This window comes from Poecile atricapillus, chromosome 2 (assembly GCF_030490865.1).
Source record: "Poecile atricapillus isolate bPoeAtr1 chromosome 2, bPoeAtr1.hap1, whole genome shotgun sequence".
Taxonomy (NCBI): Eukaryota; Metazoa; Chordata; class Aves; order Passeriformes; family Paridae; genus Poecile; species Poecile atricapillus.
In genome coordinates this window covers 84,608,609-84,625,033 of record NC_081250.1, presented here as the reverse complement: position 1 = coordinate 84,625,033, position 16,425 = coordinate 84,608,609, and the positions used below count along the sequence as shown (strand labels likewise).

The window sequence follows — 16,425 nt, the reverse complement described above, 5'->3', positions numbered from 1 at the left end:
AGATGAACAGCAGTCAATGGACACATAGGCCAAATTTAGTATAATTTCATTAACTTCAGTGAAGCTAAATTAGTTGTGAATTTAGTTCTTTGTTTAATGAAGAATGCCTCTGTTTATATTTTATCATTATAAAGTCGAAAAGGATGGAATGTTTTTGTACCCAGTGTCCCCTCTCTGTTAACAGGCATATTTAAAAGTTAAAAATAGAAAAACATTAAACAGTGGGAAGAGATAAAATGTCATATTGTGCTCCTCTTTTTCCTACTGTGAATTGAAATACTTCTCTACTATTGGTTTGTCAACAAATGACATTGAACACTTTATTTTTTTTAACTTCACATCTTCATTTTAATACTTCTGCAATGGACTTGAGTCTGACTTGTTTTCTTGTGAGTTCTCAGACACAGCCATTCCTTAGCTTGTGTTGTAACCTTTGATTTATACCAGCAAATTTGAGAGGATATATAGGCCTCCTGCACAATGAGGCTTCTGGAGTCACTGGTAATAAAGGGTGGGAAGAATGGAGAAAAAATGAAAGTACTGTTTCTTTGTTTGCTTGCTCAAGGAAATCCTTCAGCTGGGCTGTTATTACTAACCAGGTCTGGGAAACATAATTTGGAGTTGCATGCTGTTTCTTAGAAATGTTTCTCCTTTGGAGTCATGTGGTGAAATGTTTATCACTTAGATAAGTTAGTCAAAGATAAGGTATGAACAATAGATGAAATTCTGCTTTCAGCTGCATTTGTGTGTTTCCCACTGGCTGAAGCAGGAGGACTGCAGGAATATTTTGCTAGTAATCCTAATCAGCAGCCAGACAATAAGCAGGACCCAGACATCTCCCTTTTTTGTAATACAGGCATAAAAAAGAGCCTGTTACTTTGAGTGTAACTGAAATACCTGGTTTGCTTAAACATGTATAGGCTGTTTCTGTAATTTATAGTCATATTGCCTAAATACTGCCTATATGTAACATTCTATGTGTATTTTGCAGCAGTGGATGGTGTCAGTAACTCTGACTCTGACTACACTAGTGAAGCCTTGAACCCACATGTAAGAAAATTTGAGGCCACCCAAGATATTTCCATTTCTGTTCCAGTAACAATCATAGATGATGCTCCAGAAGTTAGCACCTCTAACTCAGATGAAAATCAAGAGATGGAGATTAGGCTTTCACAGAATATCTCAGCTGACTCTGTTAATGCAAGAAACTTTACAAATAGAAACAACAATGCAGGTTCCTTTGATAAGGGACACGCAGATGGTGGAGCTGTATGCAAGGACCTAATATATCAGCAACCATCTGAAAATGAATTCATTCACTTGCTTGTGGAACAGAGGAGAGATATGTTTGAATCTCTCACATCCTCCTTTGAAAAAAGAAATGAAAAGAACTTTAGACTGGAACCCTCTCCTAAACATGGTGTGAAGTCTGAGGAATGTAAATCCAAGCTGAGTCCGTCTCACTCCAAAGCCACGACTGAAATCAGTACAGCAAAAGAGAAGCTGAATCCAGTTAATGAATGTAGTAGCAGGGAGAGATCTCTGAAAAAAAGTAAATCAGAGTTGGAAATCAAATGGCCACCAGCAAAAAAAACTGAAGCAGAAGTCCCATCAACACCCACATGGTGTCATCGTGCCCAGAATTCAGGATCAACCTACGAACCTAAAATGGGTTTGACAACCTTTAAAGTTGTTCCTCCCAAACCCGAAGTAAGACATTTTGATAGAGGAGTTTCACTCTCCACTGGTGCCATTAAAATAGATGAACTAGGCAATCTCATAGGCCCAAACACCAGTGTTAGTAAGCAGGTACAAGGTTCTTCTTCTGATGAAAGTGAGGAAATTCATATTGGGAGAGTGAAGGCATTCTGGAGGTCAAGTTCTATGGAAAAGCAAAGTGACGACTCTGCTGAGCATTTTCCTAAAAAGTCAGCAGTCACCACAAACTCTAAGCCCTTTACTATAAAACATGAACACAAACCTGTCTGTCTTGCAGCTCCAAAACCTGCAGCACCACAAACTGTTACTACCCAGGTAGCTGAAAGACAACCTGAGAATGAAAGAACCAAACCAGCTCTTTCAGTTACACAGTCCCAGGTAACACCATTAGCAGCCCCAGCTGTTAGTAAGGACAAGCTGGAACTCCCATTCGTAAAGCCACACAGGAGAACATCAAGTCAGTATGTTGCTTCTGCCATTGCAAGACACATCAATGCAACTACCTTTAAATCTGACACTATGGAATGCAATGAGAAAGATGAAAACAAGCAAGGGGCAGGAGAGGTTAAGAATGAAGCAGAAGTTTCACCAAAAAGATGTATTATTGTGGCCAAATATAGCCCTGTGGAAACAGAATCAACAGAAACAAGAGAAACGCTTTCAAGTATTTTTGCTTGTAGTCAGAAAGCATGTCAAAGATTTACACCTGGTGATAATTCTGGCATGGAAAACAGAGTAGTTAATATCAGGGCACCAAATCAAGCAAGTCCTGTGAGTTTTTATAAAAAGAATGCCAGCATCCCACTTAGTAAATCCTCTTCAAAGGATAACAACAGTGCAGAAGATGATCATGATTTAAACAGCAAACAAAGTGTAGCAGAGAAAAAGACTGTGTTTGACCAGAAATGTGAGACTTTGACCCATACTAATTCAGCCTCATCTCTCAAGTCTCCTGATCTCCAAGGAGTCCCATCCTCTTTCAGCTCATCTTTGCGAGTCACTAAATGGCATCCCGCTAATGGTGTACAAGTTAGTCCACTTAAAGCTTCACCTGAGCTAAATGGCGCAGCAGCAAATGCAGAGTCAGAACAGGAGGAGAAACCTGTTGATTCAGATGTTAATACTGTTGGTGAACTGGATGCTAACGTGCAGACCAATATTTTCGGACCAAAGAAGAAGTTCAAGCCTGTCATCCAAAAGCCAGTTCCAAAAGACACATCATTGCACAGTGCCCTAATGGAAGCCATTCAAACAGGAGGGGGAAAGGAGAAACTCAGAAAGGTAAAGTGAAACTTTTTTAACCTGATCAGACTGTTGAGTCCTATACTCACCCTGTCAGACACCAGAGATTTGGTAATCTGTACAGTTCACGGTGAGCCAGAGAACACAAGGCATTTGAAAAATTTATGATGGCAAAATGCAGACCAAGCTGCTGCTTATTCTGCACATCCTGTATATTATGCAACATCATGGCTGCTGCACTAGCTAGAGGAGGCAGGGGGTGCATAGACACAAATAAAGGAGAGGTAATTGAGGTTAGTCTAAGAGCCAAACCCTCATTTCAATGTATCATGTAAAAACAGGAACACACAGTGTGGAAAAAACTTGTAAATACCTGCAGTGAAAGAAAATTGTAATTTTTTTTTACTAGAGGATAATAGTATGCCGTTGGCTTTGTGCTCAGGGGATATGGACTGCATCTCCAAGTACAGCATTACTATCTACACATACCCCTACTGTTCAGTGTGAGTAAGGTTTTACAAGCAGGCCCAAAAAAAAGATAAACTGATTAGTCTTCATAGTTTGCATTCCGGTACAAGTGCCAAAAAGTGTTTCCAAGCTATCTCTAAGTAAATATCTAATAACAATGTGAGGTCTGTTCTCTTCATATTCTAGGTTTCAAACAGTGCACTAAATGGCAGTCACAGGAAACCCTCATACACTGAACCAGAGAATGAGCGCTCAGCCCTACTAGCAGCAATTAGAGGCCACAGTGGCACCTCAAAGCTAAAAAAGGTAAGAAATCAAGATGGTAAGTGATCTTTGAAGTGCAGATTTTTCCTTCTGAGTGTTTTGAATAAACCTAAATATCCCACAAATGAAACATTGTGCTGCAAAGAGAGAAGGTGAAGGGGTAGCCATATGACAGAAGGCCAGATCTGACTTAGGCAGAGAGCATAGAAGGTTCAACTCTATTCTCTGCTATAAAACTTAAAAGTCTTTCAAACTGTGTGCATTTGGCTTAGAAAGAAGCAAGCAGAAATCCAAACCAATTACAGGGAGTCTTCATAGAAGGCATCAAATATTCATCATTTTCACATTTAAATGAGGTCTTTCTTTAGAATGGTTTTGGTTGGAGAGGACTTAAGCATTATCTAGTTCCAACCCCTCTGCTTTGAGGAGGGACATCTCCCATTAGACCAGGTTGTTTAAGACCCCATGCAACCAGCCCTTGAACACCTACAGGGATGGGGCATCCGCTGCTTCTCTGCACAGAGAAGTTGTACTTTGGGAGTTTGCAGTTGGATTAATATATTTGCATTACCTACCATATATATTCAGTCCCAACTTCCTGAAAACGCACTAGGCCTTCTTCATACATGCTGTTTATCTGCTAACATGGTGCAAGTTGTATTCAAGTAATTGATGTTGATGTTTCATCAACATTCACTGCAGCAGGATGATTCCTTCTCTCTGAAAGATTTATCTAATCATTAAAGCATCCCTTATTCCTAATAGCCAAAACCTGCATTGTTCTAGCCTTAGTTTTCACTCAGTTGACTAATCCAGTCAAAGATGTGTCCTTGGCAAGGAAGTTCCCATTTCCCTCGAGCAATGACTCAGTTCATTAGCACATATCCAGATAGCTGGCATGAGATAGAAAAGTTCTCTTGCGTGTGTTAGGGAATTACTTCACCCCTCATATATCCTACTGCCCTTGCTGCAGGTAGGGCACAGCTTTCTGTGAGCAGGATGTGCTAAGCAACAGCAATTTGCCCACATATTTAACTGCATTCTGCACTCATTAGAAATAAATAGCAATTTGTGTAAAAGAGGCTCTGTTAATGAAGTCATCACAGAGACTTTTTGGAATACTTTCCTCTTGCAGAGAAGTTTTTGCCGTGGTTTTAGAGGAAGTTGCCTAGAAACCATATGGTTTTTCACACCATGTCACCTGTGCTAATTAAAGCAGTGTGTTTGAGTCTGTACAGGGCCCAATACAGATGTGCTAACTCTTTCATGTTGTCTCAAATGTTCACCTTAAATCCTTCTTCTAACACGACATGATGCTCATATATATATGTATCTATATATATATATCTTGTACGTATATATATGTATAGGGAAGGAATATAATAGAGGAGCTCTCTGTGGATTATTTTAGGGGAGATTAATCCTTTAATTTTTCACCACAGCAGCTCTATGCTGCAGTTTGTCTGAGAAATTAATTATAATGGATCTGCTTCGAAACCTCCTATTTGGCCCATAGTACTGAATTTCCTAATAATTGCTGAATCATTGTAATTATTAACAATTCATCATGATTATTACTTGTAATGGTATTAATGACAAAAGTATCTCTTGACACAGTTGATGGAAAAGCTGACCTAGTCTGAAAGATTGTCTTCTTTGCCTGCATGCATTTAAAGTAGGATGAGTTTCCAAGCTGATAATTTTTGCAGAAATTTTAGTTTCTGAAATTCCACAGAAACACACTTGGAAGAATAATCAATTGATTTTGTTCTCAGTGCTTTCACATGGCTCTCTCTGGTCTTTTTTTTTTTTTTTTTTTTTTTTTTTAAGTATAGCTGGAAACTTTAGGTTTAATGGCTTTTTTTCAATGAAGCTATGTCTGAGAGCTCAGATCTGGAAGACCTTTTCTGTCATCTGAGATTATTTCTGTGCAGCCCAGACCATAAAAAGTAATCATATTCCTGGGTGGCTACTGCAGCCTTAATATATCTTCCTGATTCCAAAACCCTTGCGGTTGTTTCCAAATTAATACCAAGTCCAACTTTCTCTCTTACCTTACATGCCAAGAAGAGTTACAGGATGCTGAAGCTCACAATAAATAAAGATTGAGTTTCTGAGACAGACTCAGTGCCAAGTCCTCGATGCTGGTAATCAGCCCAGCTGAGTGATATGAGTGAATAGCAATAGATGTTCAACCCCACAAGGAAACAAAAGGACTATGGGTTTTACATCATCTAAGAAAAGTGAAATCAGGGTACTGAAAGGGCATCAAATGTCAAATAATTACAGTTATCCATGCTTGATATTAACCACTTTCTTTCAACTGCATGATGAGCAGATCTCCTCATTGGCCTCCCAAGAGCTGCAGCGTTTTAGGGACACAGAACAGTCCTTGCAGAAGGCAGAAGACCTTCAGGAAGAGCAGCTGTGTATCCCACCTGCCCCTGCCCAGCCACCACCACCACCACCTCCCATTCAGCTGTCAGCAGCAGCTCCTAAATCTTCTGCCACAGCTTCAGGTAATCCAATCGAGGCAAGGCAAGCCCTATTGGAGGCTATTCGCTCTGGTGCTGGAGCAGCAAAGTTAAGAAAGGTAAATATACTTTTATATTTTACTGTGGATGAAACAACCTATGCTTGCTGTGTTTTCAGAACCATTTTTTAGCTGTTCTAGGCACAAATTTCTTTCTTCCATCAGAAGAAGGTACATGCACTATTTCCTCTACCTGAATCAAAGATTGGAAATGTATTGGAAGCCTTTGAACAGCTAATGAAACACACACGTGAATATATACAACCATATGAATAGACAATGTGTTTTATTAAAAAGACCACCAAGAGTATGACTATAATTTCAAAAAGCATTTTCATGACCTTTTCATTCTATATTCTCTGAGATAATACTGGATGTCCTTTGGACAAGAAAGATCAGATATGAGACCCTGAAACAAATTTATATATAAATATTCCCTCCTAATTTCAGTAGTGGGTCTTAGACCTTGATTCCCAACACTTAAACCTTGATCATATGTGCTGAGAGCTGTTGGTAAAACTGTGAGGTTAATTTAATGTCTGCCTAAACTTTATTAATTAAATGATGTGTGTTTCACTTTTGCGGTTGTATGAATCTGTCAGCTCCCAGATGGCTAAGTGTGATTTTTGGAGTAACTTCACTTATCTCTTTGATCAAAGTTTGTTCTTCCCAATCTCAAATTACATTGTGCTTCTTGGTAAAGAGAAGCAGATCAGTTGTCCTGAGTGGAGGCATCCCAATATTACACTGCAGTATCCATGAATAGACATTGATCCAAGGACTTAAGGGAATGTAGAAAAGCAGATGTAGCTTTCCTAACACATGAGTTAGCAGATACCACTCACAAACACGTAAATTGACTTTAACCTTGCTCCCTTATCCTCTTTTAAATAGTTTAAAAATGCACTCAACTTTGAACCTTCAAAAGTTGTCCAAAAATCTGGTTTCTGATAAACCAGAAGTACCACAGAATCATACAAATGGCACAAACAAATCAATGTTTCAGGGAAAATTACATCAGCATATTCTTATTACATCAGGAATCTGGATGTGCAGTTAATTTTTCATGTGAAATATTACATCTATGTTATGCATACAATTATGAGGAGCAGCTGAGTTCACACTTGGTTTGTTCAGCTTGGAGAAAGCTGAGGAGCAACCTCATTGCAGTCAGTGCTTTCCTTGAGGAGGAAAGCTGAGGGGCAGGCACAGTCTCCTCTCTGTGGTGGCCAGCAATAGATCCCAAGGGAATGGAATGCAAAGCAGCTGTGTCAGGAGAAGTTCATAGGACAGTAGGAAAAGGGTCTTCACTAAGAGGATGGTTAGTCACTGAAATAGGCTCCCCAGGGAAGTGGTCACAGCACCAAGCTTGACAGAGTTCAAGGAGCAGCTGGACAATGCTCCTAGTCATATGGTTTAGTTTTAGGCAGTCCTGGGAAGAGCAGGGAGTTGAACTCGGTGATCCTTATGGGTCCCTTCCAATATGAGAAAATAGATATTCAAGGGTACTTCATGCAGTTGTTTTCTAGATATTTTCAAATTTCTTATTCTTCCAACTTCATTGCTCTTGCAATCTCTGAGGGGATCCATAGCTCTACTCATGAAAACAAGTTTTTATCGTATCTTTGGGGATTTATTTCAAAACACTTGGATAACCAGTGCAGGTCATGAAAGTACACCAGATAGAGTGATGTATTCTGCTAAATATTGTGCCTGTCTTGTCTCATTTCCAAGACAGAATAATTTTTGCTACTTTTGACATTGAAACAACAGAAGAGTATATCTCATTATATAGATCTCTTATGAAAATAAAAGAGAGCAGTGTTTTGTCCAAGACAGAGTATGATTTTCTTATTATTGTGCTGTCCTTCCAGATACTGGATATGCAAGCTAGTCATATGTATGCCAAAGTCATCATAACACTTTGGCATCTGAGATCTCATGCCCTTGACAACTGATTAAAGTAAAAAAAGTTGTCAGATTTCTGAAAAGGCTTTAGTAAAAATGTTGTCAGATTTCTGAAAAGGCGAATATGTCTTCTAATTTTATGTGTTATATTGAGAGCCAAATTCTGATCATTCCCTGCAGTTGGACAATTTGTGACAGCAAAAGTTGAATCCATAGAGGAGAAAGAATACATAATAGCTGAATATCAGGATTTTCTTCCTTTACCTGTGTCTAAGGAAAACTGAGTTTTTTGTAGACAGTAGCTGAAAGGTTGCTTTGTGCCAGGGCTGAAGCCTTTTTCTTTGTTTTGTCTCCTCTGTCAAAGTTCTATGATGCTGTGATTTGGAGATGTGAGCACAGCTCTGGTTTTGGCTTTGCTTTCTGGAAGATTTTGGTTTCAGCAACTAGACAGCAGAGTAGATAGTTCAGTACTGGCATCTGTTTCTCTTCCATTGTCTTCTCAAAGTCTTCTGGGGCAAAGGCTTCTGACAGCAAAGTCATTTATTTAGCTAATATTGTGGAGAAGTGGTAAATCTGTGCTGCATAATTATTTGTGACTTGTTGCTTATTTGTGTGGGGTTAGCTGCAATGGAAGCAAATCAAACATAGCTGTCAGGAGAAGCAAATGTAAAAAGCAACCAATTGCCTAGATAAGGAGCATCCCAACAAGCATTTGAGCTCAAGTAATATCTGTGAAAAGCCAACTCCTCCACTCTTCCCCTGATTACACAGCTGTTTGCTAAAGTCATGAACATTAAGGTTAAAAGATTGCTGTGCAGGAAATGAGGAGAGAACTTGCTGCAGGCTGACCTTGCTTAGCTGAGAGTCAGGGTCTGCATAGCACAGTCTCTAATTGGGTCAGCCAAAAGAAGCCAGAGCAGAAATAGATGCTTGAAGAAAATGCCAGGTATAGGTAAGATGGTATATGCATAGCTCTCCTCATGCTTCCTTGATCCATTTCTTGGAGTACTGTGCCTTTTTTGGCAAATAAATCACTCTTTGTTTTGAGAAATGGCTTCTGTTTTATTGCACACTGTTTCTGTCCACAGACTTCTGAAGGAAAATTCTTGCAGGCGCCAAGCCCAGTTGATCCTGCTCAGTCAAATGGTTCATCCCCAATGTAGGGCAGTTCAGAGGCCTGCCAGAAAGTGGTTACACTACAGATCCTTCCCAAAAGAAAGGGAGACACAGATGTGTTACAGGAATGTGACAAACTATTCCATTTCTCAACCTGGAAAAGACCTGACAAAGTGCAAGGAAGTAACCCTTTTCTTCAGTTTTTGAAATGGTCTGTCAAGGAACCTGACAGGTGTTCAACAGTACAAATAACAAAGTATAACAGAAAGTCAGGGAGATGGCATCAAGTAAAGCCACCAGCCATGATGGGTCCCTGGTGCCTTTAGTGGTTACTTATGAGAAATTAACATCTCACTAGCAAGGAGTCTGTCCCAGCCATGGGGTCTGCTGTACATGCAAAGGAGAATCAGTTGATCTAGGAAGCTCATCTGAGACCAAATTTTGGCTGATTCTGGTGGACAAAACTCAGGTCATAGAGCTATACCATTTAATGTTCTGATTTTAAAAGTAAACTAGTGTTTTCCTGAAATTGTATCAAAAAGTACCATATAGTTAAGATCTATATGTGCAGTTTTTAACTTCCTATTTGCCATCTCATAAAATGCAAAATAACATAGTTAGATGTCTGAAATTGACTATCAATGCCTGTGCATTTTTGTGTTTATGCAACTTGCCTTGGGATTTACCATGATTATTTGTGGAAAAAAAACCGTAACTACATATGCAGATAACCCATTAGATGTCTAGCTATAGGTATAGTTCCAGCACAAGTCCATGCAGGATTAAAAATCTTACTCAACAAAGGGAAGCAATAAAAGTTGCTTTAGCTTATATGCCATTTTTGGTAGAACGGTACCCAGGGATTTGGTAGAAATATTGCAGGAGAATGTGTCTGCACACAGTGAGGAAAGCAAGTTATGGCTCTGAAGAACAGGCTCTTGGTAAGGTGATTGATTTAGACCACTTTTTAATGGGGTGTGCAAGGGAGATTCTGCAGATTCCAGTATTTCCCAATAAAGACTGGAGTTGCACCAAAGCAGCCTTTTCTGTTTGTTCACTGAGATTTTAAAAATTAATTTGGCTCCACCACAGTTCCCACAAGCATTCATGGTGATGTTTGGAATCAGCATTAGGTCAGCTCTTGATACGTGCAGTGTAACATTCTTTTGGCAATCAAAGGAGCCAGGTAAGATAATTACTGCACCAATTGAAATGAGTCCCTGTGTTCTGTGGGATAACTTGGAGATGGTTGTCAACAAGTAATGCATTGATCAAAATTACGGCATGTTGAGTGTCTTCTAGGAAGCATGGCCTAGTTCCATACCTTTTCAATCAAGCAGTGGACTATTTTTCTCACATAAGCAGAGAATTATAATTGTGAATGAACAAATACTGTTTCTTATCATGAGTGTCTGAGGATGCAATGAAAGAAATTACAGACTCAAAGCTACAGTTGATGTAGGCTTTGGTGTGCTGGAAATGGGGCAGGAGGCCCAACGATAAGGTTGGCCAAGCTTGATATACAGGTAGTCAAATGAGCCTATAAAGTGATTCTAGTTCCCATGCACTGTGAGATGCAGACATTTGCATGCTGTTACTCTGAATTGGAAGATAAAACATAATTTGAACTCTTCACCTTGCTAATAATTTATACCATGACCTATTTTTTTCCTTAAGGATAAGGGTCAAAATAGAAAATTTAGACTTGATCAAATGCATTATTCCTGTTCAGCTTTTGTGGTGACCTTAATGTGTATCTCTCTGATGGAATCAAAGTTCAGTAACTTTGAATTTGGAAGAGCACCTTAGCATATGTATTTAAAATTAAGCATATGCTTAGATGACCCGAGGACTGGGAAAGACAATAAACATTTGTTGTTTAAGTGTTTTCCTGAACCAAAGCCACTGGGAGTTTCCTTCAATCAGGAAGCAAAGTACCCATCAATTGATTTTTATGGCCAGTGACAGCTAACCAATATAGAACATACTTCAACTGACAGATGTTGCATACTTGCAGCCTGGGCTTCTGTTCATTCTACAAAATGAAGGAATTTCTCAGAAAAATGCATCACCTATCCTCCAGAAATAACACAATTGCAAACATGATATCTAAGGGTGTATGAGGTGTGGGTTTTTTAGGGAAGGATAGCACTATTCATTAGAACAAGTGATATAGCTAGGAAAAAAATGCAGATAAGCTTAAGTAGTCTCAAGGAACAGATGAAGAGACTAAGCTTGAAAACAGCCCCACAGGAGAATGTTTGCATTCAATGTCAGCAGTTGGAGGTTTAAAAATATCTTGAATGATCATGTGCTTTTCTTTGTTACAGGTCCCTCTGCTTGTTTGAATCACGTAAAAAGAATAGGTAACTGGAAAATCTAACCCCGTATGCACCCATAATCATCGTTCAAAGTCTGAAGTGGCAAAAAACATCAAGAAGTTTAGTTTATTCTCTTGACTACAAGCCAAAATAAGTTGTAGTTAATTTTCTGTGTGTTCCTGCATAATGGTTCTAAGGGGAAAATTGTTGCTCAGCTGTAAAGCTTCTGTGCCAAGGAATTGTGTTTTGCCTCTGAATATTTAAGGTTGCCAATAAACTATTCTTGTTGGCAGGTTAATAAGACTATAAACACTGTGCAGTCCTGTGGTAATTGTGTTTATGGGCAAAACTAAAAACTTTGCTAGCTATCTGAAAAGTAATACTCATTTCCAGCTGTTAAAAATATGTAACTATTTCATACTATTTACTTGCTTCTTTTTTGATTTCAAGAAGGGCTAAGGATTTTGATTTCAAGAAGGCTAAGCAATTGGGGTGAAAACAAGAGTAAAGATCTATAAAAAACAATCACAAGAAAAAAGTTATGATACCTAAATTGTCATGTGCTGGGGTCATTGGTTTTTAAAATCAAATTAACTTTATATCTCTGCTGGAGCTCTGAGAAAGCAGGAAATCAGTGAATGTGAGACAGTGTCTATTGAAAAGTTACTTGTGGGATATGATGTATAGAATACTAATGTGCAGAGATATGCTGAACCCTGGTAACAAACATAGCACTTGTTTGAATATTGAGCCACCTTAAAGGATCTCTATTTGCAACAAACTGTGAAGATTATGAATAAGATTCAGAGCACAGAGGTCCAAGATGTAGAATTCATTCTGCACCATAAAATGAAGTGGAGCTGATTTGTATCTATCAGTAACCATGACTTTTGTGGTCTATTGTTTAGGTCATGCCTAAATGGGCCCTTGGTTTCTAATTTGTATGGCTGTTGTATGTTGTCTCACAAGTATTTATAGCAACATCTTTTTCAAATGTTAACTACTTTGGTAGTTGTTCTTGTTGTACATATTTTGAAAATATTTCATTAAATTGATTAACTTAAAAAGGACAAATGAAAATGCTTTTTCATATTTCCTATATTGTAATGAAACTAAAAAAAAGGAAGTTTGTACATTTACATTTTTATAATCAGAGACTACAGTGGTATCAAATTTTTTCTTTAAGTTGGAATTTAAAATGTATAGTTATGGACTGTTGAAAGCACAAGCATATTTAGCCATCTGCATTTAATGTGACTATATATTATATATTGTAAAATATTGATGTCTGTTAGTGCCACGAATAAAAACAACATCAAAACCTGACTTGATTTTAAAGGCTCTTTTTTTGGTCAAATATTTTCCATTTACTGAAAGGAATTGGAACTAGCAATGGACTTTAGTAAACCTGTATTCTGTGCTCAGTATCTCAAGTCAAATATGAGATATCTCAAGCCAGGAAAGTGCTCACAACTAACAGTTTAGAAGTGCAGTAGACATCACCAGCTAGGATCAATATGTGAGTTATATACATTTCAGCAATGATAGAGTACTGGTAATGTTCCATTTCCTTATTAGGAAGCTTTTACATTCAGAACTAAGGTGGTCTGTTGCACCCTAGGATAAATAAGATCACCTCTGTTGATTGTGATTATCCTTCTTTTGCCTTTAAAATTCTCTAGGTGTGCTGGAGATCAGAAGCACTAACATTTAAAATGCTATGACAGGAAAGGATTCAGTCAGTCATAAGTTTGATTCTGTAGATATTCCCCACAGCAGCAAGTACTCCTTCCTTGGCTGGCTGCTGCAAGGCAAATTTCAGTGCACCTCTCCTTCTTGTTCTTAGTGTTGCTTGAAGGCCCTGGGTGCACAGCCCTTCTTTCTAACACCCTTTTAGTGTTATACTGCTAAGTTATATGAATATTTTATTTTCAGTGTAAGAGATTCAAAACTGGATTTTTTGACAATAACATTCTCTGGGTTTCACAAGGCAAAGGTTCTGGTTCTGGGTGCTCTCACTGTATAGACTTAAGTTTCTAAGTTTTATTCATAGACAAACTTCTGAATAAAAGCTATAAAAACAGCTACATCTTATCTTGTAAACAAAACAAAGCAAAATTGTAAGCAAAACAAAATTACAAAAACCCTGATGGCTCAGTCACAACTCAAACTAAAAATGGAGGGGAGTTCAGCTACCCACAGTAGCCTAGACTGGGTATTCATCCCCTTCTCATGTCAATGGGAGTTGCATCTGCTCTTAAACTGTCATCCAGGTGCTGTTAATGTCTTGGTAGAAGCTCTATTTAACCCCAGGTGAATTCAGATTTTACTGTAAACCCATTTATAATGAAGTCTAGTTATGGGTATGACCCTTCCATATGGTAACTTTCTGTTCATGCTTTTAGTAGTAATAATGGTTAGTTCATCCTGAATTAAAAAAAGAAGCCTGAAATGTGTCTGGTAAAGACATGGCTTTCTCAGTACCAAGTATTTTCATCTATATGGCTGCTCTTATTGTCCCACACTGTTTGCTAGTGCAGTCACAGCCTGTGTCTAGAGATGTATATGTTGCCCAGGTTACACTCTGACATGTCCTGTCATGGCACAGTCTGCAACTTCCTTTCTTTTTTGAAGAACTGTAAGAAGGACAGGGGAACTCCCCTGTTCCATAGTGTCTCTCCACCTAGATTGTCCCCACATGCTCTTGCCTCAGGTCAACCAGAGGAAGGACTCAGATATACTGTGTATAAAAACACAAATATAAAATATATGTGTGCCTGATCCACCCAGCCCTTTAAGTTTTCTTTTTTAGTAAGCAATTGAAATTAAGTGAAAAAATGGTATCACCAAAGAAACTGAATGGAGAATTTGGATTTCATATGTTTATTTATTGTACCAGTATAATTCAATATTCAGAGCTTAAACAAATCTAATCTCATGTCTCAAATACAAATTTCTATTTCTTTTCTCCCCTTTTTTTATGTGTTTTTTGTTGTTTGGGTTTTTTTTTAAACTTGAGTTTAGACTATTGCTCAACCATTAAGTCAGCATTATATCTTTCTGATTAGGTATTTAATATTAAACAATACTGGTTGTCTGCATGAGCTATTTGACTTAAAGGAGTTCATTGTAGATTTTTTTTTTTTTGGTAAAGACAGCCTGTTAACATCAGTCACGCAAAGTATTGAACCAAAAGACTTCTTGACATGCACATCAATCTAAAGAGTTTCAAACATGGCAGGGTTCAACTTATCCAGCTCATATAAGTGACTTGCACTATTTATGCTACATTTGCCACAGCCAAAAATTGGTACTTCTTCAGCATGTAGGAGAAAAAAAGAGAACAAGAGATGCATTTATGAAACAATGGGAAATGACACTCTGAGATAGTTTTCCCTCTAACATCTTCAGAAAAGGAAGAAGCAGTTTTATTGTTGAGTGCTGCTTAACATTAACACAAGGTTTAATTTGAATCCAAGGATTTGCACAAATCTTGGTTTGAATCAGTTTGTCTGAATGAAGTGCTTATAAATCGGTTCTTTGTTGGTACAGTATGAAAAATAGTTGTCTTCTGCAACCGTTAACTTTTACATATGTAAAATATTTATTTGTGTGTATTGCTTCTCATCTCTAATCCCCTGTTGGATTACATATGCATTATGTATACCAAGGTGCTTTTCCTGTGAGACTTCTGTTAAGATTTATTAGACTATTCCCATTGTTACTCCATTTGTTGCTGCTGAGCACACACAACAAAATACTCCATGCCCCTACTATATAGCTTTAGCTGACATAATGGTGTGTTTCCCCACTTGCAGAAAATGACCTTTGCAATGATAAAGTTCTTTTTTAAACATAAAGTGATACAAATTCCTGATTTTTCAGTAATGTTCACCTCAATTTTGTGGATCACTGTTTTGATCTGCTTTGCTTTTGCTTCTTTTTCTTTTTTTCTTTTTTTCTTTTTTTTTTGGCTGAGTATGGCATGGAGTTTGATTCATAGTGGATGGCTTCCTTTGGCTGGAGAAAGCTTCCCTGCAGTTGCATTGTCAGGGTTGTTCATCAAAGTATGGTCAGATGGATGACCATTTCTAAGAGCAAAAATGTACCTTTTTTTGTTATTGTTACCAACTATAATTATTTGTTAAATAAATATAATTTGCTTAAATACGAGCAGGTTACATGATGCTGCACCAGATACCAAAGTCCCACTATCCTCTGTTTGTCTACCAACTTTTTGTTCTTGTTTAAACAGTTTCTGATTTATTGCAATATTGAAGACTTCAAAAAGAGAGAGAAAATAGAACTAGTTAACAGGAATATTGTGGTTTTCACACTTAAGGAGTTTAGGAACAAGCTCACTTCCATAGTCTGTTCCCTCCCATCACTCATTCCATATGTACAGGAGCACGCGCGCACAGTCTCCGTCATTTCAGAAGGTCAGGAATAGTTAAAAAAGCATCTTTACCACGGGATCCTTTTCCATATTTAACACTAGCTTTTTTTGTCCTGTAAAATAGGAATTTCCAGAAAGTCAGGGACTAAGTTTTGGTGCAGTCACAGCAGCTATACACAGTCACTGCTGGAAGCAATGTCAAATCCAGCTCCATCTAATGCTATCTTCAGCCAATTTCTTTTCCTCTGGGTTTTATTTCTTCTTCCCCTTTTTTGTCTGTGAAGTGATAAAAGCATGTACATGCCATGTCTCTTTTCTGAGGTCATTATTATGCTTGAAGCCCTATAAGGTTTTCCCCTGAACAAAGCATAGTGGTGTTGCAGTTGAACACCAGACTGAAAGAGAACATTTATTCATACACAAACACCACTGTCCAGTTTGCAAGCCAGGAGCTGGAA

At 38.1% G+C, this 16,425-nt stretch overlaps 1 protein-coding gene across 7 annotated transcripts in view; it reads left to right on the top strand.

Annotated features, from left to right (window-relative positions):
- COBL (cordon-bleu WH2 repeat protein) overlaps positions 1 to 12,891 on the top strand; it is a 168,501-nt gene extending 155,610 nt beyond the window's left edge. For 6 of the 7 annotated variants that reach the window (XM_058830781.1, XM_058830782.1, XM_058830784.1 and 3 more), the window contains 4 exons: positions 992 to 3,000; positions 3,616 to 3,735; positions 6,032 to 6,286; positions 11,581 to 12,891. In XM_058830781.1, the coding sequence (XP_058686764.1) occupies positions 992 to 3,000; positions 3,616 to 3,735; positions 6,032 to 6,286; positions 11,581 to 11,598 (2,402 nt within the window). In that variant the 3' untranslated portion in view covers positions 11,599 to 12,891. The remainder of the gene's footprint in view (positions 1 to 991; positions 3,001 to 3,615; positions 3,736 to 6,031; positions 6,287 to 11,580) is intronic. The other variant, XM_058830780.1, reaches the window with a different exon arrangement.
- The last annotated feature ends 3,534 nt before the right edge of the window (positions 12,892 to 16,425 follow it).